Source organism: Malus sylvestris, chromosome 14 (genome assembly GCF_916048215.2).
Source record: "Malus sylvestris chromosome 14, drMalSylv7.2, whole genome shotgun sequence".
In the NCBI taxonomy this organism is placed as follows: domain Eukaryota; kingdom Viridiplantae; phylum Streptophyta; class Magnoliopsida; order Rosales; family Rosaceae; genus Malus; species Malus sylvestris.
In genome coordinates, this window is record NC_062273.1 from 25,041,400 (window position 1) to 25,060,914 (window position 19,515).

General features: G+C 38.8%; 3 protein-coding genes across 6 annotated transcripts; 1 reads left to right on the plus strand and 2 right to left on the minus strand.

Moving 5' to 3' along the window:
* Nucleotides 1–6,721: 6,721 nt before the first annotated feature.
* On the plus strand, nucleotides 6,722–8,373 carry LOC126598694 (uncharacterized). Of its 2 annotated transcripts, none has more exons than XM_050265054.1 (3): nucleotides 6,722–7,012; nucleotides 7,097–7,219; nucleotides 7,339–8,373. In XM_050265054.1, the coding sequence occupies exons 1-3, from the start codon at nucleotides 6,854–6,856 to the stop codon at nucleotides 7,396–7,398; spliced, it is 342 nt and encodes a 113-aa protein (XP_050121011.1). In that variant the 5' UTR covers nucleotides 6,722–6,853; the 3' UTR covers nucleotides 7,399–8,373. The 2 variants fall into 2 exon arrangements, with proteins under 2 accessions (XP_050121011.1, XP_050121010.1); XM_050265053.1 differs by having other exon boundaries at nucleotides 6,731–7,007.
* A 5,064-nt stretch (nucleotides 8,374–13,437) lies between these two features.
* LOC126599145 (transcription factor MYB98-like) lies at nucleotides 13,438–15,504 on the minus strand. The gene is made up of 3 exons (XM_050265483.1): nucleotides 14,834–15,504; nucleotides 14,624–14,750; nucleotides 13,438–14,261 (listed from the first exon to the last, which is right to left on the minus strand). The coding sequence occupies exons 1-3, from the start codon at nucleotides 15,502–15,504 to the stop codon at nucleotides 13,614–13,616; spliced, it is 1,446 nt and encodes a 481-aa protein (XP_050121440.1). The 3' UTR covers nucleotides 13,438–13,613.
* A 915-nt stretch (nucleotides 15,505–16,419) lies between these two features.
* Nucleotides 16,420–18,960, minus strand: LOC126598690 (GDSL esterase/lipase At5g62930-like). 3 transcript variants are annotated; one of them, XM_050265048.1, is made up of 6 exons: nucleotides 18,789–18,960; nucleotides 18,642–18,719; nucleotides 18,059–18,199; nucleotides 17,435–17,511; nucleotides 17,152–17,316; nucleotides 16,420–16,853 (listed from the first exon to the last, which is right to left on the minus strand). In XM_050265048.1, the coding sequence occupies exons 1-6, from the start codon at nucleotides 18,888–18,890 to the stop codon at nucleotides 16,685–16,687; spliced, it is 732 nt and encodes a 243-aa protein (XP_050121005.1). In that variant the 5' UTR covers nucleotides 18,891–18,960; the 3' UTR covers nucleotides 16,420–16,684. The 3 variants fall into 3 exon arrangements, with proteins under 3 accessions (XP_050121005.1, XP_050121007.1, XP_050121006.1); XM_050265050.1 differs by having other exon boundaries at nucleotides 18,590–18,719; nucleotides 18,789–18,859; XM_050265049.1 differs by having other exon boundaries at nucleotides 18,590–18,935.
* Nucleotides 18,961–19,515: the final 555 nt, after the last annotated feature.

Genomic DNA, 19,515 nt, shown 5'->3' on the forward strand with positions numbered 1-19,515 from the left:
GGGGTTTCAGGCAGTCAGTTCCTGACTGGAAGCTTGATTCCAAGTGCTGACTGATTGCTCTCTTTCTCCTTGTCTTGCAGGTAAGAACAAGGCCAAAGGAAAAGACAGGGAAAAAGCATGATACGAGATACTCTTGCTTTTAACCCTGATGATATGAGATATTCTTGCTCTGGTGTACCTTGTTTGCAGATGTATTATCGAGGGGGGAAGAAAGCTGAGTATTTCGAGAGGCTTCGTTGGGAGTGCCATCTCAGATATGAGGAAGGGTTGAGCATTTTTGCAGGTCTGCCTGTCCGTTGAGGATGGAGGTAGACATATATAGGAGTCTCCCTAACAACAAGTAGTAATGATATTCCTTTACCCTGCTTGGTCATAGCACGGTAGTGGGAGCTGACAGCTTCACGTGTTTTAATTCTGTCAGAGCACTTTGAAAAAGTGGTCTGTGGTATCTGGAAAGCTGAAGTTGCGTGTGAAGATTACAGACAAACTTTATCCAAGGAGATTTGGCTCTCGAAGTTGAGAAAGCGGTGTCTTTTCGGTTTTCGAACAAGCAATCCTGTCGGGGATCTGACTTTCGAGATTCGGAGAACGGTGCCTCTTCGATTTTTGAGAAAGCAATCCTGCTGAGAGTCTGGCTCTCGAGATTCGGAGAGCGGTGTCTCTTCGATTTTTGAGAAAGTAATCATGTTGGGAGTCTGGCTCTCGAGATTTGGAGGGCGGTGCATCTTCGATTTTAGAGCAAACAATCTTATTGGGAGTGTTTTCTCGAATGTGAGTAAAGGTTGGGCATGTTTGCTAGTCTACCTTGCCACGGAGCACAGAGGTTGACACACAGGGACTTTCCAATTATCTAGCAGTGATGTTGTTCCTTTACCCTTGTGAGTAATAATATGGTAGCTAGACCTTCAAAATTTATGTGTCTAAACTTTGTTAATGCTGTTTCTTTGCTATTCTTTTACCCTTCTTGGTCATAGCGATGTAGTGGAAGCTGCAAGCTTCACGTGTCTAAACTTTGTTAGAGATCTTTGGCAAAGTTATCTGTGGTACCCATGAGCTGATGTTGCGTGTGGAAAGTTGATGATTGAACAGTAAGATTCACGTGCTTTCTACTTCACTAGAAATCTTCGACAGAATTCCCGTAGTTTCCGCAAAGATGAGTGTGCATGTGACAGGTGCTAACAAGGCTGAAAAAGCAGGTGCCTCTTCGATTTCTGAGATCGGCCCTTGTGGTCTTTGAGCAGCCTAGCTTTTGAGAAAGCAAGCGCCTATTCGATTTCTGAGATCGGCCTTCGTGGTCTTTAAGCAGCCTAGCTTTTGAGAAAGCAAACGCTTCTTCAAACGCCTCTTCGATTTCTAAGATTGGCCCTCGTGGTCTTTGAGCAGCCCAGTTTTTGAGAAAGCAAACGCCTCTTCAATTTCTGAGCAGGCGCCTCTTCGATTTCTGAAGCTCCGTCGAGTGCAAATTTTTATAAAGGCTGGCATTAAGTTCCAAAGCACACTTGAATCTCCACCGGTAGAAGCTCCCTTCTTGCACTTCTAAGATCTTGATTTGTCCAACCTCTTATCTCTTCAACACCTTTGAAAATGTCTGGCCCCTCCGACAGTCGTTTTGCTTTGAACCTGGTTGAAGAGGCAGCCACGCCTTCTCCAGACAACATATGGCGCCCATCCTTCTTATCCCCTACTGGTCCTCTTACTGTTGGGGAATCCGTGATGAAGAATGATATGACCGTTGCGTTGGTGACCAGGAACCTTCTCACTCCCAAAGATAACAGACTACTTTCCAAACGGTTTGATGAGTTGGCTGTTAAGGATTCTCTGGCTCTCAGTGTTCAGTGTGCAGGTTATGTGTCTAATATGGCCCAACGCCTATTTGCTCTAACCCGTCAAGTTGAATCATTGGCGGCTGAAGTAATGAGTCTCAAACAGAAGATTAGAGGGCTCAAGCATGAGAATAAACAGTTGCACCGGCTCGCATATGACTATGCTACAAACATGAAGATGACGCTTGACCAGATGAAGGAATCTGATGGTCAAATTTTACTTGATCATTAGAGGTTTATGGGTTTGTTCCAAGGGCATTTATTTCCTTCGTCTTCTGGAGCTGTACCGCGTAATGAAGCTCCAAATGATCAACCTCTGATGCCTCCTCCTTTTAGGGTTCTGTCCAGTACTGAGACTTTGAATGATCCCCCTCCGGTGCCTTCTCTTTCTGGGGCACCACCGACTGCTGAGACTTCTCCTAAGCAACCTTTGTGAAGGCTCCTTCTTGTTTGTTTATTTTGACTCATGTATATGTACATATTTGTAACTTATCAGAGATATCAATAAATAAGCTTTGCTTCATTTCAACGTATTGTGTTAAATACACCAAAGCCTTCTTCACTAAGTTCTTTGAATTTTTCTTTTGTTGAAGCTTGTAAGTTGAAGCTTTGTGAGTGGAGCATGTAGGTTGAGGTAGTGTTCCCTTAATTTCTCGAGTGAGGAAAACTTCTCGGTTGGAGACTTGAAAAATCCAAGTCACCGAGTGGGGTCGGCTATATGAATCTTAGAACGCCATTGTGCTCGGTCCTGTGTCATGTCCTCCGTTAGATCCAAGTACTCTAAGTCTTTTCTTAGAGTCTCTTCCAAAGTTTTCCTAGGTCTTCCTCTACCCCTTCTGCCCTGAACCTCTGTCCCGTAGTTGCATCTTCTAACCGGAGCGTTAGTAGGCCTTTTCTGCACATGTCCAAACCACCGTAACCGATTTTCTCTCAGCTTTTCTACAATTTCGGCTACTCCTACTTTACCTCGGATAACCTCATTCCTAATCTTATCCTTTCTCGTGTGCCCACACATCCAACGAAGCATCCTCATCTCTGCTACACCCATTTTGTGTACGTGTTGATGCTTCACCGCCTAACATTTTGTGCCATACAGCATCACCGGCCTTATTGCCGTCCTATAAAATTTTCCCTTAAGCTTCAGTGGCATACGGCGGTCACACAACACGCCGGATGCACTCTTCCACTTCATCCATCCAGCTTGTATTCTATGGTTGAGATCTCCATCTAATTCTCCGTTCTTTTGCAAGATAGATCCTAGGTAGCGAAAACGGTCGCTCTTTGGAATTTCCTGATCTCCGATCCTCACCCCTAACTCATTTTGGCATCCATTTGCACTGAACTTGCACTCCATATATTCTGTCTTTGATCGGCTTAGACGAAGACCTTTATATTTCAACACTTCTCTCCAAAGGTTAAGCTTCGCATTTACCTCTTCCTGAGTTTCATCTATCAACACTATATCGTCTGCGAAAAGCATACACCAAGGAATATCATCTTGAATATGTCCTGTTAACTCATCCATTACCAACGCAAAAAGCTAAGGACTTAAGGATGAGCCTTGATGTAATCCTATAGTTATGGGGAAGCTTTCGGTTTGTCATTCATGAGTTCTTACGACAGTCTTTGCTCCTTCATACATATCCTTTATAGCTTGGATATATGCTACTCGTACTCTTTTTTTTCTCTAAAATCCTCCAAAGAATATCTCTTGGGACCCTATCATACGCTTTTTCCAAATCTATAAAGACCATGTGTAAATCCGTTTTCTCATCTCTATATCTTTCCATTAATCTTCGTAAGAGATAGATTGCCTCCATGGTTGAGCGCCCTGGCATGAACCCGAATTGGTTGTCTGAAACCCATGTCTCTTGCCTCAATCTATGCTCAATGACTCTTTCCCAGAGCTTCATTATATGACTCATTAGCTTAATACCTCTATAGTTTATGCAATTTTGTACGTCGCTTTTATTCTTGTAGATAGGCACCAAAGTGCTCTTTCGCCACTCATTTGGCATCTTTTTCGTTTTCAAAATCCTATTGAAAATGTCAGTGAGCCATGTTATACCTATCTCTCCCAAGACTTTTCACACTTCGATCGGTATATCGTCTGGGCCCACTGCTTTTCTATGCTTCATCTTCTTCAAAGCTACAACCACTTCTTCCTTCCTGATTCGACGATAAAAGGAGTAGTTTCTACACTCTTCTGAGTTACTCAACTCCCCTAAAGAAACACTCCTTTCATGTCCTTCATTGAAAAAATTATGAAAATAACCTCTCCATCTGTCTTTGACCGCGTTCTCTGTAGCAAGAACCTTTCCATCCTCATCCTTGATGCACCTCACTTGGTTTAGGTCCCTTGTCTTCTTTTCCCTTGCTCTAGCTAGTTTATAGATATCCAACTCTCATTCTTTGGTATCTAGTCGCTTATACATATCGTCATAAGCTGCTAACTTAGCTTCTCTCACAACTTTCTTCGCCTCTTGCTTCGCTCTTCTATACCTTTCACCATTTTCATCGGTCCTATCCTTGTATAAGGCTTTACAACATTCCTTCTTAGCCTTCACCTTTATTTGTACCTTTTCATTCCACCACCAAGATTCCTTTTGGTGTGGAGCAAAGCCCTTGGACTCTCCTAATATCTCTTTTGCTACTTTTCGGATTTCTCTCTTCTTAAAGAAGGTGTTGGCTAAGAAGAGATCATACGCCATTGCAAAATCCAAGATAGCTTCTCCATCCTCGTTTCTCTCCCCAAAACCATGGCCACCATGAAAACCTCCATAGTTGCCTGTCTCCCTGCCCACGTGTCTATTTAAATCTCCTCCTATAAATAACTTCTCCGTCTGAGCAATTCCTTGCACCAAGTCTCCAAGGTCTTCCCAAAATTTCTCCTTCAAACTCGTATCCAACCCTACTTGAGGTGCGTACGCACTAATCACATTGATGAGTTCTTGTCCTATTACAATCTTGATTGCCATGATTCTATCTCCTACCCTATTGACATCTACAACATCTTGTGTCAAGGTCTTGTCCACGATGATGCCAACACCGTTTCTCATTCTATTTGTGCCCGAATACTAAAGTTTAAACCCTGAGTTTTCTAGATCTTTTGCCTTAAGACCCACCCACTTAGTTTCTTGTAGGCACATAATATTTATCATTCTCCTCACCATAACTTCCACTACTTCCATAGATTTTCCCGTTAAGGTTCCTATATTCCACGTTCCTAAACGCATTCTACTCTCTTGAACTCTACCCTTCTGTCCTAGCTTCTTCACCCTCCCCTGTCTAATAGGATCAAAGTACTTCTTTTGTGTGTTATGTGTAAAGTTGATAGGAGCATATGCTCCCAAACAACTTTGAGTGGAGTCGTTCGAAAAGAAGTTTCTATGGCCCCCTTGCTCATTTAACACTGCATCCTGGTGTCGATGGAGATACAGCGACCCTTGCTCACTTATCACTGTGCTCGGGCCACACAGCGCGCCACTTACAGGTGACGCCCTAGCTTTAGCACAATTTCATTTTGGATTCATTTTCATAAGGATTCGACGTAACCGAGGAGTGCCGGCTGTCGACTACCTGACGCCCTCCCCCTCCTCCTTTATCCGAGCTTGGGACCGGCAATGTAAGATAAACTTACATAGGCGGAGTTAGTGTAGAACGTAATCCCGAAAAAGAATTAGGGGTTGTGTAGGAATGTAGTTGTTGGCATCCATTTTCTCTAACTTTCATGGCTTCGTTACTTATTTGTATGATAAAAGTAAGCCTATGTATACTGGCTTGTGATAATGTGACTATCATGTTGAGCAAAAATTGTACATAATATGTAAACAAATAATTTACTCGACACAATTTCACCCTCGTTCAGTTTTCTGAAGAGGGTTTTATTAATTCGAGTTCGACCCATTTTAGGCTACGCGCCTATTAATTACAATCTTTCTTTTGGGAAAGAAATACCCTTTGATTCCAATTCAAATAAAAATGTAACTTGAGGAATTTGATGTTTGTTTGATTTTGTGACTGCACCTAGGTCGATCCCTAGATTGCCTACGTACCCTCTTGAGGGATCAAGTCACTCGTAGTTCATGGTGTTTGGGATTTATTTGGATTTGATGCCTTGTGCAGTTTTAACTCATGCAGGTGAGGAGCATAGTGCCTTATGCAGTTTCAGCTCCTGCAGGCGAGGAGCATTTGAAAATTTGATATGACTTCATGCCATTTGAGACTTTTCTTCGGCTTTGTGCCACTTGAGACTTTGATACGGCTTCGTGCCCTTTGAAAACTTTTCTTCAGCTTCGTGCCATTTTGGTATTTGATAGCAGGAGTGAATTTAGTTTATATAAACCAGGGATTCGTTTCGGTTTCACGGTTTCGTCTAAAACTTGATATTAGACTGCCTACGTATCCTTAACGGAATCAAACCGGCGTAGTTCATTACTGCTTGATTTGGATTTGCATATTTGTATTCAGACTTGGTAAACTAAGTAGTCAATTGGATTTATTTAAAACCCATATATGACCTTCGTATTTGCCTAATAGGCTTTGCGAAGTAAGGGTTTTATTTTGCCTTTCCCTTACTTAATTGCTTGATGGAGATTTTCATTTCAATTCCTAATTTTAGGAATTTCGAATGGGACTTGGCCATCAAGTGCCACTAATTTTGGTAAAGCTTCATTCCGTTTGGGCTTTTGAATAATTAATAGGTAAATGACCTATTAATTAGTGTTGAGTAAAACAATCTGGAATGTTTTTAAAGACCACGTCATATCCACCCTTTTATTTTCTTTTATATGGAACTTGATGGCGCCTTGTCCTCTTGTTGCATTTCCTATTCTTCTATTTATCATGGGGCTTTGAACCATTTGACCCAAGTGTCCTTCCAATCTGACAGCAAGTTGCATTATTATTTTCTTTATGTAACTTTAAGACTTTCTAAGTCCAAATAGGACTCTGTTTCAACAAAAACTCTCTTCTTCTCCATGTGAAAAAAAAAAACTCTTGTGAGGTGGACTTCATTCATACCCCGTGAAATGCCTTGGAGATCCCTCCTTTACTTAGCCCCCAGACTCGGTGGTCTCCGTCCCGAAACGGCAGGCAACCCCGATATTCTTGGGTTCCGTGGATTTCGTCACATTTCAAACTTCTATTTGGATTGGGTATTCGTGGATTTCAAAGTGGGAATGGGTAAGGTTTGTTGTAGTTTAGATTCTTTGTTCAAATTACTTCGATTTTCCATTATTTCCCCCTTAAATCGCAAACCCATTCTTTCGCAGGTCACAAAAAAGCTTTCATTCTCTTCCTGCCGCCTTGTATTCTTGCTCTTACCACTTTTGATTGTTCTTCTTTTTGTGGATCAAAGGCTCACAACTTTGCATGTGATTCCTTTTATCAAACAGGTTACTTATTTTCGCTTTTTTTTTATTTTTTTTATTTTTCTTCATATTCTGGATCTGCTTGTGTATCTGGAGTGAAATGAAGCTCTAACTGCGATGAATTTGTTAATTCTTTCGTGCAGGCATCCCTGGTAGCGGCATCTCTTCGATTGGTTGTTGGACAAACCATTTTGCAGCCCTGAGTTAGTCGAAGATAATTGTTGATTCATGGCTCCAAAGGAGGGAATTACCCCCCCCCCCCCGGAAATTTGTAGTAACGTACCCATTTCTTTTTTTTGTTTCTATTTGTGTGTTGCCTTCGATGCTTTTCCATTTGAATGTCATGTGAGTGGTTTTAAAATAGCCATGCTCATGGTAGTCTGCTTGCTTTTCTTTCTCATCAACATTAGTCATCCATAACATTTTGTCCTCAGTATCCATGAGTAAATATAGTTTGATATTTGAAGTGTTTTACACGGCATGTTTCTTCCAACCTAGCTGCTCCTTTTTTCAAACATGACAGCTACCTTTGACATCTTAGTCAAGTATAGCTAATGTCAGTACCCATGAGAAAATATAGTTTGGTGTTTGGAGTGTTTTACACGGCATGCTTCCTAAATATAGCTGCACCATTTTTCCAAAACACAACAGCCACTTATCCCATTTTTTTCTTTTGGTGAAGTCCCATGCTTTAACTTTGGTCCACCTTGGAAACACTTGAACAAACATCATCAACTTTGCTGGAGCTTTATAAATATAAAGGGAGACATTCTCTTTTCCGACTTTTCCCTTTCCTTGAACTCTTATCCCCAATGGTTTTCATAGAGTTTTTAGCCAAAGCCATCCTCCATGTTTTGTACCCGTGGGTAGCAAAAATAAAAAACACCAAATAGAATAATTTCTTTTCTTTTTCTTGAGTTGCATCTTTGTATATGTTGACTCCTTGCTGTCTTATTTCTCGGGAACTTAAGCTTAGAGCTTTGAAATTGCACTTGACAATCTGGCGAAGGAGTAGACTATTTAAACTTTGGTTAAAATTTCACGGGGTGGTCTAGGCCACCCCGAAGAAATTCATGGGATTCTTGGAGATTATCTCTGCTGCAGCTGGGGAGTCGGTGGATATTTAGAGTCTCCAACTCCATTTAATTGGTGAAGAACGCCAAACAAAGAGGCAAAGGTTTTATATGCTTTTGCTTGTTTCCCTTTCCTCATTCATTTTTTGTTTGTCTGCAGCATTTTTATTTTTGTGTTTGCTGCTGCAATGTTTTTTTGTTCTTCTTGCAACATAACATCAAACAAGAGAAAAAGAATAATTTTAACAGAACTTGCTTCATACTTGGTGATGAATGTTCTTCTTTTGGATCTCGATTCAAAAGCACAAAATGGTTGAATAGCTTGCTCTCTTTCCTGGCAGCACCTTGTTGCTTTTTGTATTTTCTCTAAAAGTTGCTCTTATTTTCTGCAGAGTTTCCCCTCTTTTTTCTGTCTCCCCTTTTACTTGCTGTAGGTAATGCTTATTTATAGGCATTCTAGGAAAGCTCTAGAATTTGTTATGTGGGGGAGAGGTAGAAGCCATGACCTCCTGCCACTTTCTGTTAACCACCATTTCTGACTCCACGTTTCCTTTTTGTTTGCAGAAAATGGGGAGCACCTGTTTTTTTTTCCTTTTGTGCACGTTACTTCCCCCTTTTTGTAGGAGAAAATATAATTTTTTTATATTTATTTCTGGATGTATTTGTGGGTAAAGCCCATCCTCATCTTTTGGGCTTGGATTACACCTTGTAGTTTGACCCAATTTGTGTGGACTCTATTTTTCACATGTTTATTTTTTATTTTTGTTCAACATGTCACACTTGAAAGTCGATCATTGATAACACAATGTGACCGTCACACTTAAAAGTTGATCTCGTAAAAAAGCTTTCGTCTTTCAAAATGCTAATCATCATTGGTATACAAGGTTCGTTTCAAGTTTTCTCACTCGATTTTTGAAAGCCTAGGCTAGGGGTGATTTTTGGATTGGAAACAAGCTTCCAAATGTTGATTCAACAAGGTTTTGGAATTACATATTAGTTTTAAGGGACACTTTGAATGCGGTCTCTAGCTATCAACATTCTTTGATTGAGGTCCGTAACATTAATGTAATAATGTAAGTTACTATATTTTTTAAATTAAAAATTAAAAATTGAAATTTGTAATTGTTTATATTAATGAGATTTTAAATAAAACCCATAATTTATGGGATTAAAATAATAAAATATAAATTATACTCTCTATTATATTTTGTGTGTGTGTGTGTGTATATATACATATATGTATGGGTACATTAGCCAAAATTAACAAAAAAAGTTATTGTACCAAAACATGGATACATTCTCAAATAAACGAAAAAGAATGTACCCATATAAGTTTAAACATGGATTAAAAAATTTGAATGGGTTTTATATTAAAAAAGGGTACATGTAAATTAATTATTATTTTTAATTTATAAAAAAGGGTATATAAAAAAGGGTATATTAAAAAAGAGTATATTAAAAAAGGGTACATGTAAACTTTAATAGAGGTGTGAGTATTAAACCCTAAATTAATTACTAATTTTTATATTAAAAAAATTATATAATAAACATGTAAATTCATTATCACATTAGTGCTAGGGACTTGAATCAAAATTTGATAACTAATAAGGTCTTAGTTAATAAACAGTAAGAACTAGGGAGCGGATACTAATTTTTCCTAGTTTTAATTTCGGAATTTTGGAATATTTTCAGAATTTTGGAATATCATAATATATCAGAAATTTTGGAATCGATTGATTTGTTTATCAACGCTAAATTATATTGATGCAATAATTCCTGTTATGAATTACTTTCAATAAACGTCGAGTTTTCCTCCAACGACAAACATCAAAATCACCACCTCAAATTTGATATGGGATTTGAGTAACTAGTCATAACCTCTATAAAGGCTCTCCTAAAAAAGAGAGTGGCTTAGTGGCCACAACCACGACCACAAAGCTCTCTTGAGCAGAGCGAGATAGTGACCACTACAAAAACAAAAAAGAAAAAAGAAAAAAGGAATCAAGAAGGATTGTCGCCGACTCCAAGGCCAAAAGCTAGGGTGGGTGGCGGTAGGTTCTCTCCTTGGAAACACTAAGTACCTGATACTGTAGCTGGGCGTCAGAGTTAACATATGTGGTCAACTAAATTTGTAATGATAAATTAACAAGCTAATTAACATAATAGCATAACACAGTTACCTTCCACTTCCAGAAAGTTTACCAGCCTCATATCGCTGCTGCCAAATTTGCTTTCAACAACTGCACTGTAAATTTTGGCCACGCCCTCATCAAGCACCTCCAATCTTAGTAGTTGACGGAAATAACCAAACCTGAGCCGCTCCAAAGCAGAAACAACTCTCACAAGATGCAGTTTGGCATTCGTTTCCTTGTTAAACTAATCCACGGCGAAACGGGCAGGAGCCATATTCATGGGATGATCCACAGGATAAGGAGAAGGACGGGGACGAGGAAGGAAGAAAGTTGGCAGGTTCTATAACAAAACTCCGTAGTGTTACAACCACACACAGTTAGACAATCCTTATTGCCAAAAGAGGAAAGAAAAAAAGTACTACCTTGCGGGCGAAGAAGGTTGAAGCTGTAGCAAAAGCAGCGGTACCTGCAATTCCAGAATCTGCAACAAAGTTTGCATCTGCTGTTGGAGAACATAATGATCTAGTTTTCTCCATATTCCAGCAACCAGAGCCAGGGGGGCCTAATATTTGTTGCCCTAGTAGTATTCATGTTTCTGTTATACGATATACTGCATATTGGATTATTATTATTATTAATTTTTTTTTTCTTCTGGTGAAACAGCGGGAAACCTATTAGGTTTTGGCTCATCGCCGTCATCATAATAATAATATGATAGTTGAAAGAAATCAACCAGACAAATCGAATCGGAAACCCTAAACCCCGAAACTAACCAGACAAATCCAATCGGAAACCCTAAACCCCGAAACTAACCAAACAATCTAATCGGTAACCCTAAACCCCGAAAACAACTCAAAAACTTTTTTATCGATCCAAAACAAATTGTAGAAATATGATGTTAGGTTTTGAACTTACACATATCATGATAAGGATACCTAAACGTGGGTTTAAACCAATTAGGAGTCATGGCCATGTCAATAACTGATCTCTTAGAATTAAGGGATATGGGACGTGATAAGGATGCTTGCATTGCTCCACGTCAAAGGAAACCGATTGCTGCAGTTCATAGCGGTTGCTATCCAATCATCATGATAGATGGAGGTTGGAGAAGTTCAGTTTAATATAATAAAGGATTCCCTGCTCACAAAGAACACGTTCTGTAATCAGGGTTCTATCACCATTGGAACATAAGGTCTTGAGTGAGTAGAAGAATTCTTATGCGTTACCAGTAAACACAGCCTGCACCAGATCTTTTGGTTGGTGTTGTTGCTGTCTTTGTTGCTGGACAGATGGGTTCTCAGGTATGGTCGATCTGTTTTTAATGCCAACTCTTGTAAATGTTATATGTAAGATATGTTGTTTGTGATCCTTGTTGAAGACTAACCATTTATAGTTCCTACATATGACTCCTTGAATTATTTCATGTGTGTACGATAGTTTACAATATATAGAGTAAGGCTAAATTCTTTTGTGGAAAGATTCCTAAAGAGATTTCAATTAAGTATTAATTACTGGACATGCACGAAACATTAATTTCTTCGTCAAGCAGTCGTGTCGTTGGCTGCTTTGCTTTGCTTGCCTTATATCTTATCTTTTGGGTTGTTTTTGCTTTTATTGTCGTTAATTGGGCTTCCTACCACTTCATCCAACGGTCACGGTCACGGTCACGGTGCACTTAGAGCAAACCCTAGATTAACCAAACAGTTTGTCCCAAAACAAAGCAGGGAGTTTACATCATGAGTTACTTTTTGGCTTTCTTTGTTGCTATGTTCCTTGGAACTTTGCTTTAATCTCAGGCTTATTTTTAGCTACACTCCGTGGAACTCGATTTCGATCCCACTTTGTAATTGAAACTCAAAAGTCGTCATCTTACTCCAAGAGTTGGACTTTCATCTCACTTTACCCCTGAAACTCAACAGTCGCCACGTTGCTCCCTGGAACTCTAGTTCAATCACACTTTGCTCCCTAAAACTCAAAAGTCTCCATTTTACTCCTTGAAACTCAATATTCCCTACACTTCTGCTTGTTTCTATGTATTCCATTAAATAACCGTTAAGTTTACTTATGTGGTATAATTAGGACCCACTTATGACTGACGTGGCACAAGTACAAAGGTCACTTATCCAATCAAATGGTGCCACATAAATTGAAAAAAATAAAATAAAAGAAAATTTAATTTAATTTTTAAACATTATGTAACATATTAAAAAAGGAAAAGTAAGAAAAATAGCAAAAACAATTCATGCATTTCATCTCCCCGACCTCTCTCTATAATCATCCATACATTCATCCTTTCTCCCTCCATTTCTAGCCACCTCATTATTAGTTACATTGATTTCGTTATTTCTTATGTTCTTAATGGAAGTAGTTGGTGAAGAGAGAAGATGGTTCTTTTTTACTATTCATTTTATTTCAGGGAAAATTTGGCATATTGCCAATTATAAATTTTGAATGGATGAACTTGTTAAAAAAATAGAAGCAAGGCAATATAAAATGAATTTTGAGTTTTAAGGAGTAAATTGACAAGTTTTGAGTTTCAGAGAGCAGAGAGAGATTAAAATTGAGTTCAATGTGCCTCAGAGTATGTTAATTTATCGATCGCCAAATAACTTGTCGGACTTAGGCAATACTTCGTTACGATTAATATTTCTATGACAATTATCATATTATGTAATTAGATTATGTGACATAATCTGCTTGCACCTAGGTCGGCTCAATGTTCAATTTGGCCTAAAAAAATTCAATTAACTAAACATGTAACACTGTAAAACCCTACTTAATTAATAATTGAAAACATTATTAGCAACTGCAAGAACACGTACGTGATACACTCAAAACCATAATACACATACAAAAGCTATCAGCAAGAGTACGTATATATATTATGATAAAATCACGTATCCCTTATTCATTAATCATTATTATTATTTTTTAGTACATATTCATTAATCATTATTGAAAGTATACTTTTCTTCACCTCCATGCATAAACCATATATTAACCTCTGTATTATGTTATTGTAATAAAACCGTGTAATCCCGCTACACCTCTTTCTCTCTATCTCTCATCATATGATGATCATGCGACGAGAGAAAAACGGAAATATACTCTTGGTTACATTCAAAATTCTACACAGATAACCAAAACTCGATCGACTTCAAAGCTGATTGCATCCCTCTCTCTTTCTTCAACTCTATGAATTCAGCTTATTAATTAGTTCACTTGAGATATCATCTCCACCAAATCCATCTCCTTCTTCACTTCATTACTCTCCCAATCCACTTGCATCTCCACATCAAAACCCTTCTCATCAAAATTACCCTTGTCAACATTACCGTAATCAATCTGATTTTTACCATCAAAGTTACTGTTCTTCTCACCAACATCAGGAGCGCAAGGGATGTCATCGAGCAGAGAGTCGATGCTACACCCTTCCTCGAAGATGTTCTCGTCAAAACAAAAATTGGGGTCCTCATTGAAATCGTTGTAGCTCGGAACGAACTGATCATTTGCGGACGAAAACTCCAGGTTGGTTTGTGGCTGATGAGCAGCTGCAGCTGCTTTGGTGCTGGTGCTGACACCGTTGTTGTTAGCTGAACTGTTCTTTCGCTGCCGCCCTGTGCCGTTGCTTGCCGAGTCTAGGTTTAAGCTCTTGATGTATTCCTGCAGAACGGAGCCTCTAGGGTACTTTGATCGACATTTTCGCTTGGAATATTGTCGCCTTTTCGTTGCGTTCCAGTGGTTTTTGATGGAGTTTTCGGTCCTTCCGGGCAGTCTCTTTGCAATTTCTGCCCACTTGTTTCCTATTTCTGCATGAGCTTGTATCAATATCTTGTCCTCCCCCTCACTCCATGTGTCCTTCTGCAAAACAAATAAAATTGACATTAATAAAACAAAACAAAACCATTTGCATCACTTTCTTGTATTAGATTTGTACCACGCGTTACTACACCACTAACTATTAGTAATGTCACAGTACGCAACTAGACGAATGTACGTGTGATTCATGTAGCATTACTCGCCAAGTGTATTGCAACCTAAAAACAATTTTCATGGAATTAGCATGTCTAGTTCTATAATGATCATTCATGTTTGGGATCGCTTATTTATAAAACACTTGTAAGCGCTTTTATTCAAAATCCAAATACTTCATGACGACGATGCGCTTTTCCCTCTTCTAAAAACAATGCTAAACAAGTATAAGTCAGTCGATTATTGAATACCTTGATGTCAGGCCTTAGGTGGTTATGCCATCTCTCCCTACATTGCTTCCCAATTCTCCCAGGCAACATCTGAGCAATGTGAGACCATTTCCTCACTCCAAATTGCTCAACCAGTTGAATTAAGAGCCTGTATTAACACAAATTTCACATTAATTAGAGATCTTAAGCTACCCAAAAATGCAATTAAAGTTTTAATCTTTCAGTTTTTACCTATCTTCCTCAATTGTCCATTGACCCTTGACCACATTTGACTTCTTTCGACCTTTCACCGTTGACCCTCTTGTTACTCCGGTAACTCTGCTTTTACCATTCATCCCAAATTTTCTGTAGTACGCATTTTGGTCTGCATTGTTTATGCAGGAGACCTCATCCGGCACCAAAAAGTTCACGGGTTTAATATCTTGAGAGCAATCCAACGGCAGGAAATTAGTTGCAGTCATATGAGATGAAGTTCCCACCACATGATCTAATGGATTTGATAATCTGTGATGAGTTGAGAATTTCAAGCAGGACCCACCTTGTAAATTGTCCAAAACTTGTCCATGGGTCCCATTGTTTTCTGCAACATTTAGAGGCTTACAGTCGTAAAAGTTCACATCTTGATGAGATGAATTTTGATCGTACGGGTAGGATGTGTCGTTGTACGGATCAAAACATGGGGTGTGGGTCCCAAACATAGGGTTTGAAGAGGAGACATTGACCTGAAATTGATGATCAAGATGGTGAAAATCTTGGAGGTAATTGTAGTTTCCCTTTGAAGACGAAGACGCTTCAAAGAGAAACTCATCTTTCGTTGTGTAAGGTTTGACATAATTCTCCGGTGCGAGCAACGGAACGTGAATTTGAGAGACGAGGTTTTCCCTGAGCTTGTTGAGCTCCATTAAAGATGCTCTAAGCAAAATATGGTAGAGTTTAGTAGTAGGAAAATGGGGTAGCTTCTGTTTTGGGAGCTGTCCCCATTGTACTCTTGCTTGCTTAAAAGGTGAAGGAGGAAATGCATTTATTATAAGGATAGATCGTGACCGTTGATCTTGCTTCATTCAACGGTCATGATTGATCGCGTGAGCTAAATTTACATACTTTTGCCATTAGGGTTTTCTTTGTTGGTCTCAAAATTTGGCTCCTATAAATTTCTCTTTAATTTGTTGGATATTATCCCGACTGTAATTAAATCCATTAACTCAAGTTCTTAAGTATGTAATGGCGTTATGTAATGTTTATTTAGCAGAAAATGATGTTGGCACCCCAGTTTTCTCATCTTAGAGACCCATTTTAATTTTGGCCCCCTGATTAAATACGTTAAACAAGAATTAATGGACTAAAATTAACACGAGCGTGCAGAAGAAAAAAAGGGTCATCTTTTGGTTCATGGCCAAAGAAAGTCAAAGTCAACTAGGACAAATTTGAGAGTAAAAATCGGTTTTGCTCCAATTAATGAAGTTAATTTGGTAAAAGTCGTTAAGAGAGACTTCACTCTTAGAAGCTGTCAAATTTATTAATTGCAATGGTTTGCATAACGCCATGCATTTTATTGCCTCTTTTGGTTAACTGTTAATTAAATTTAAAGTTAAAAATTAGGAATGTCACACTTAAATAAGGGTATAAAAGAGCTAAGAAATGAGTTTGGTTTGCATTTACGAGTGCAGAAAATGACTTTGCGCTCCCGTTTTCACTTTCTGCATTCTTCTCTTTCATTCTAAACCCACTAAATAAATCAAAAGAAAATCAAGGGCTTAGAACAAAAGAGCGTAGTGCAGGGGAGAAAATTGAAGTTTGAAACTATTTCCCTAAGAGCATTTACCTTGACCCGAGGGCCTCTGTTCGGATTCCCCAATATATGGAAAGATTTCACTCTTACAATTTTGAATGAACAAGATATGGAAAGATTTCAAGTTTCCCATAGAAAGTTTTGTTGTACATACTAATCAAGCAAATAGTGAAAAAAATAATGACACTTCTCTATGTCACATCTTCAGAAGAAGCAATGTGCTTCGGGGTGAATGCCAATATAGCATTTGCTTGTGAAAAATTGTAAAACTTGAAGCAATCGAAGAGTTTATGTTATATGCATCGTTGCTGGAAAGCTTTCTCAGGGTTCTTCCCATCAATTTCTGAGTGGTGAGGGAAATCATAAGGCATTTCCGCGGCAGAAAGCCATGCTTCACTGAAAACTTTGACGACTTGTTGGTGGACAACAGCATTGCCTTCTGGTGTTAGGTGCAACCCGTCACTGCGATGGAAAAACAAAGGATTAAGACAGATTATTCAATCTCTCACACTGTCAAACACTTATCAGATGTAATTAAGTATTTCTAGGACTAAATTAGAGTATATCTATCTTCGTATAACTTTGATCCCCATTTAACGATCACAAAATTATTAGATGGTCTTGATCTGACTATCATGGCCGAATCTAAGGCATTAATCAGTAAATAGTGCTTCTTTTGCATGGGAAGATCTGGTTGCAACCACTTAATGCTCAATTATTCCGTAAACTATACAAGTTGAAGCTTTATAAGATGGCAAACCTTAGAAATTTCTTCTGCCAACCCTCCGTTTCCTGCATTGCGGACCAAAGATTGATGGAGCGTAGACCCATTTCCTCAGCTAGCTTAATGCACTTCTTCGCATAAACTCCTGTCACTTCATTCGTCCTTTCTGGAAGTCCACTAGCATCCTTACCATATAAAGATCTGTGAAACCCAATTAAACAATCAAAATGTTAGGTACCAATCACATGAACATTGTGAAGAGCAACAATAAGACAATTATGTGTGTAGTAAGTTCTGAAATGAGAAGAGTAAATCATACTGCGCAAATTCATTACGGCCATCCTCGTCAACAGGTGGTGGAGTAATAAGCACAATCAAAATGGTGGGAGAACACTCCTGCAATCAAAACCCCTATATTCGATGAGAAATAGGTTAAACAATTGACCTGAAAATAGTCACCCCTTAGAAAGTCCCGAGATCATATATGAACACATTCTGGAAATCAAAGACCCTCAATTCACGGGAAGAAATAAGTGATCATATGCAATGAACTAGCAGTTCTACGTGTGATTCAAAAACAAGGTCCAAGGAATTGGACAGCCTTAAGCATTTCCTGAACTTCAGTACTATAAGACATATTCTACTCAAGATTATGTTATTGACAGAACATTTAGAAAGAGACGGGGGCAGTTATGGTTTCTTGGACAAGCGATGATGTGAATACAACTCAGAGGCAAAGATAACGAGCTGATGCTTGCAATGGTAGAAGTTGCGTTATCAATCTTATACCATTGGTAGTTATAAATAGCTCCTTCGGTCCTTCCAAAAGTAAATTACCCACAATGTCGGTATTATACATAAAATAGCATCTATCAGGCAATGAGGATAAAGACTGAATTGGCAAAACCAAAATATTCATTAAGAAAGGTAAACAAATTTGAACCTTGAGATGAAGAACAATTTTTCTGAGATTCTCCTTGTACTCTTCAACGGGAACATGTTGCCGTTCACCTGTTCTGCCTAAAACAGCTGCGTCATTGGCCCCAAAGAAAATTGTGGCAGCAGCAGGAGGTTTCTTAGAATCCTGCATATTCACAGTGGGATACTGTCACTTCCATAAACGTTTCCGCATCAATCAAATCCTATCCTTTTATCACATAATGGCGGCCATCACTTCTACGATTTTCGCATACGCTTCCAAAACCAACACTTATTTCCCTCATATCATATGAGTCATATGCATACTGATCACATATCCAATCTAACATCCCAACATGATAACTTGATCTATCAGCAATACTATCAAATACTAGCAAACAAAGACGTTGACTTTCAGAAATCAAACGCACAATCAGAAATGTAAAGCAATACGAGCGAGAAATCGAACAAAAACCCAATTTAACTAACAAAAAACTAAATCGAATAAAACCCAATAAACGCAATTCCAATGCCAACAAACCAGAAAAGCTTTTACCTTTGAAGACGATACAGTAAACAATTGCAGAGGATGCAGCATAAGAATTTACCAAAGGAAAGAGGTGCTGCAGCAAGAACAGTGCCCATCTCGTGTTGTACCCGCCATACCCACGAACTTTTACATCGGCCTATCAAACACCATCACAAAAAATTACCAACATTTCCTGATTTGCATTAACAGTTAGAAAGAGAGAGACCTTGCGGGAGTAAGAATCAGCTAGAGCGGCGCCCCAGCCACCTGGTCGGAAGGATTGTTGGGTGATTGAGTCTCCGAACAACAAAATCTCGGGCCTCATCATTCTTGCTTCTTCTTCTTCTCTGCTCCAACGCTTTTTTTTCTGTTGACTAGCTCGGGTGACGGTTGAGACTGTTGTTTTGTTGTTGGGGTGTGATATCAACCTTTTTTACTTTTCACGCAACCTTCTAATTTTTTACCGTCGGATCAGATAAAATAAAGAAGATCAACATACATAAATTAACAAAAAAGTATGTGAGAAGTAAACCCTTGTTGTTTTGTTTATTTCGGAACTTTAAGGAAAAGCTGCGCACTGTTTATTTTAACGAAATTTTTTATTTTTACACTAAAAATCAATCATGATACTATTCACTTTATCATTTATTTTATCCTTAAAACTCAAAGTTTTCAAGTTATTTTCATTAGTTTCTCTTAAGATATCGTTTGATATGTAGACAGGACGGGACGAAACAGAGAGGGAGCAAAGATGCTCTCAGATGGAAACAAGGAGGAAGAAGGAGACGGAGATGTTATAATTTTGTGTTTCACGAATGTTGAATGAGTCGTTCCAACGGGTGAGGCGGAACAAAAATTCACCCAAAATTCGTCTCGTGGAACAGCGCGTTCCACCCGTTTTAGGCGCACCAAATGTGGGACGGAACGCCTCTTCCCACTTCGTTTCGTCTCGT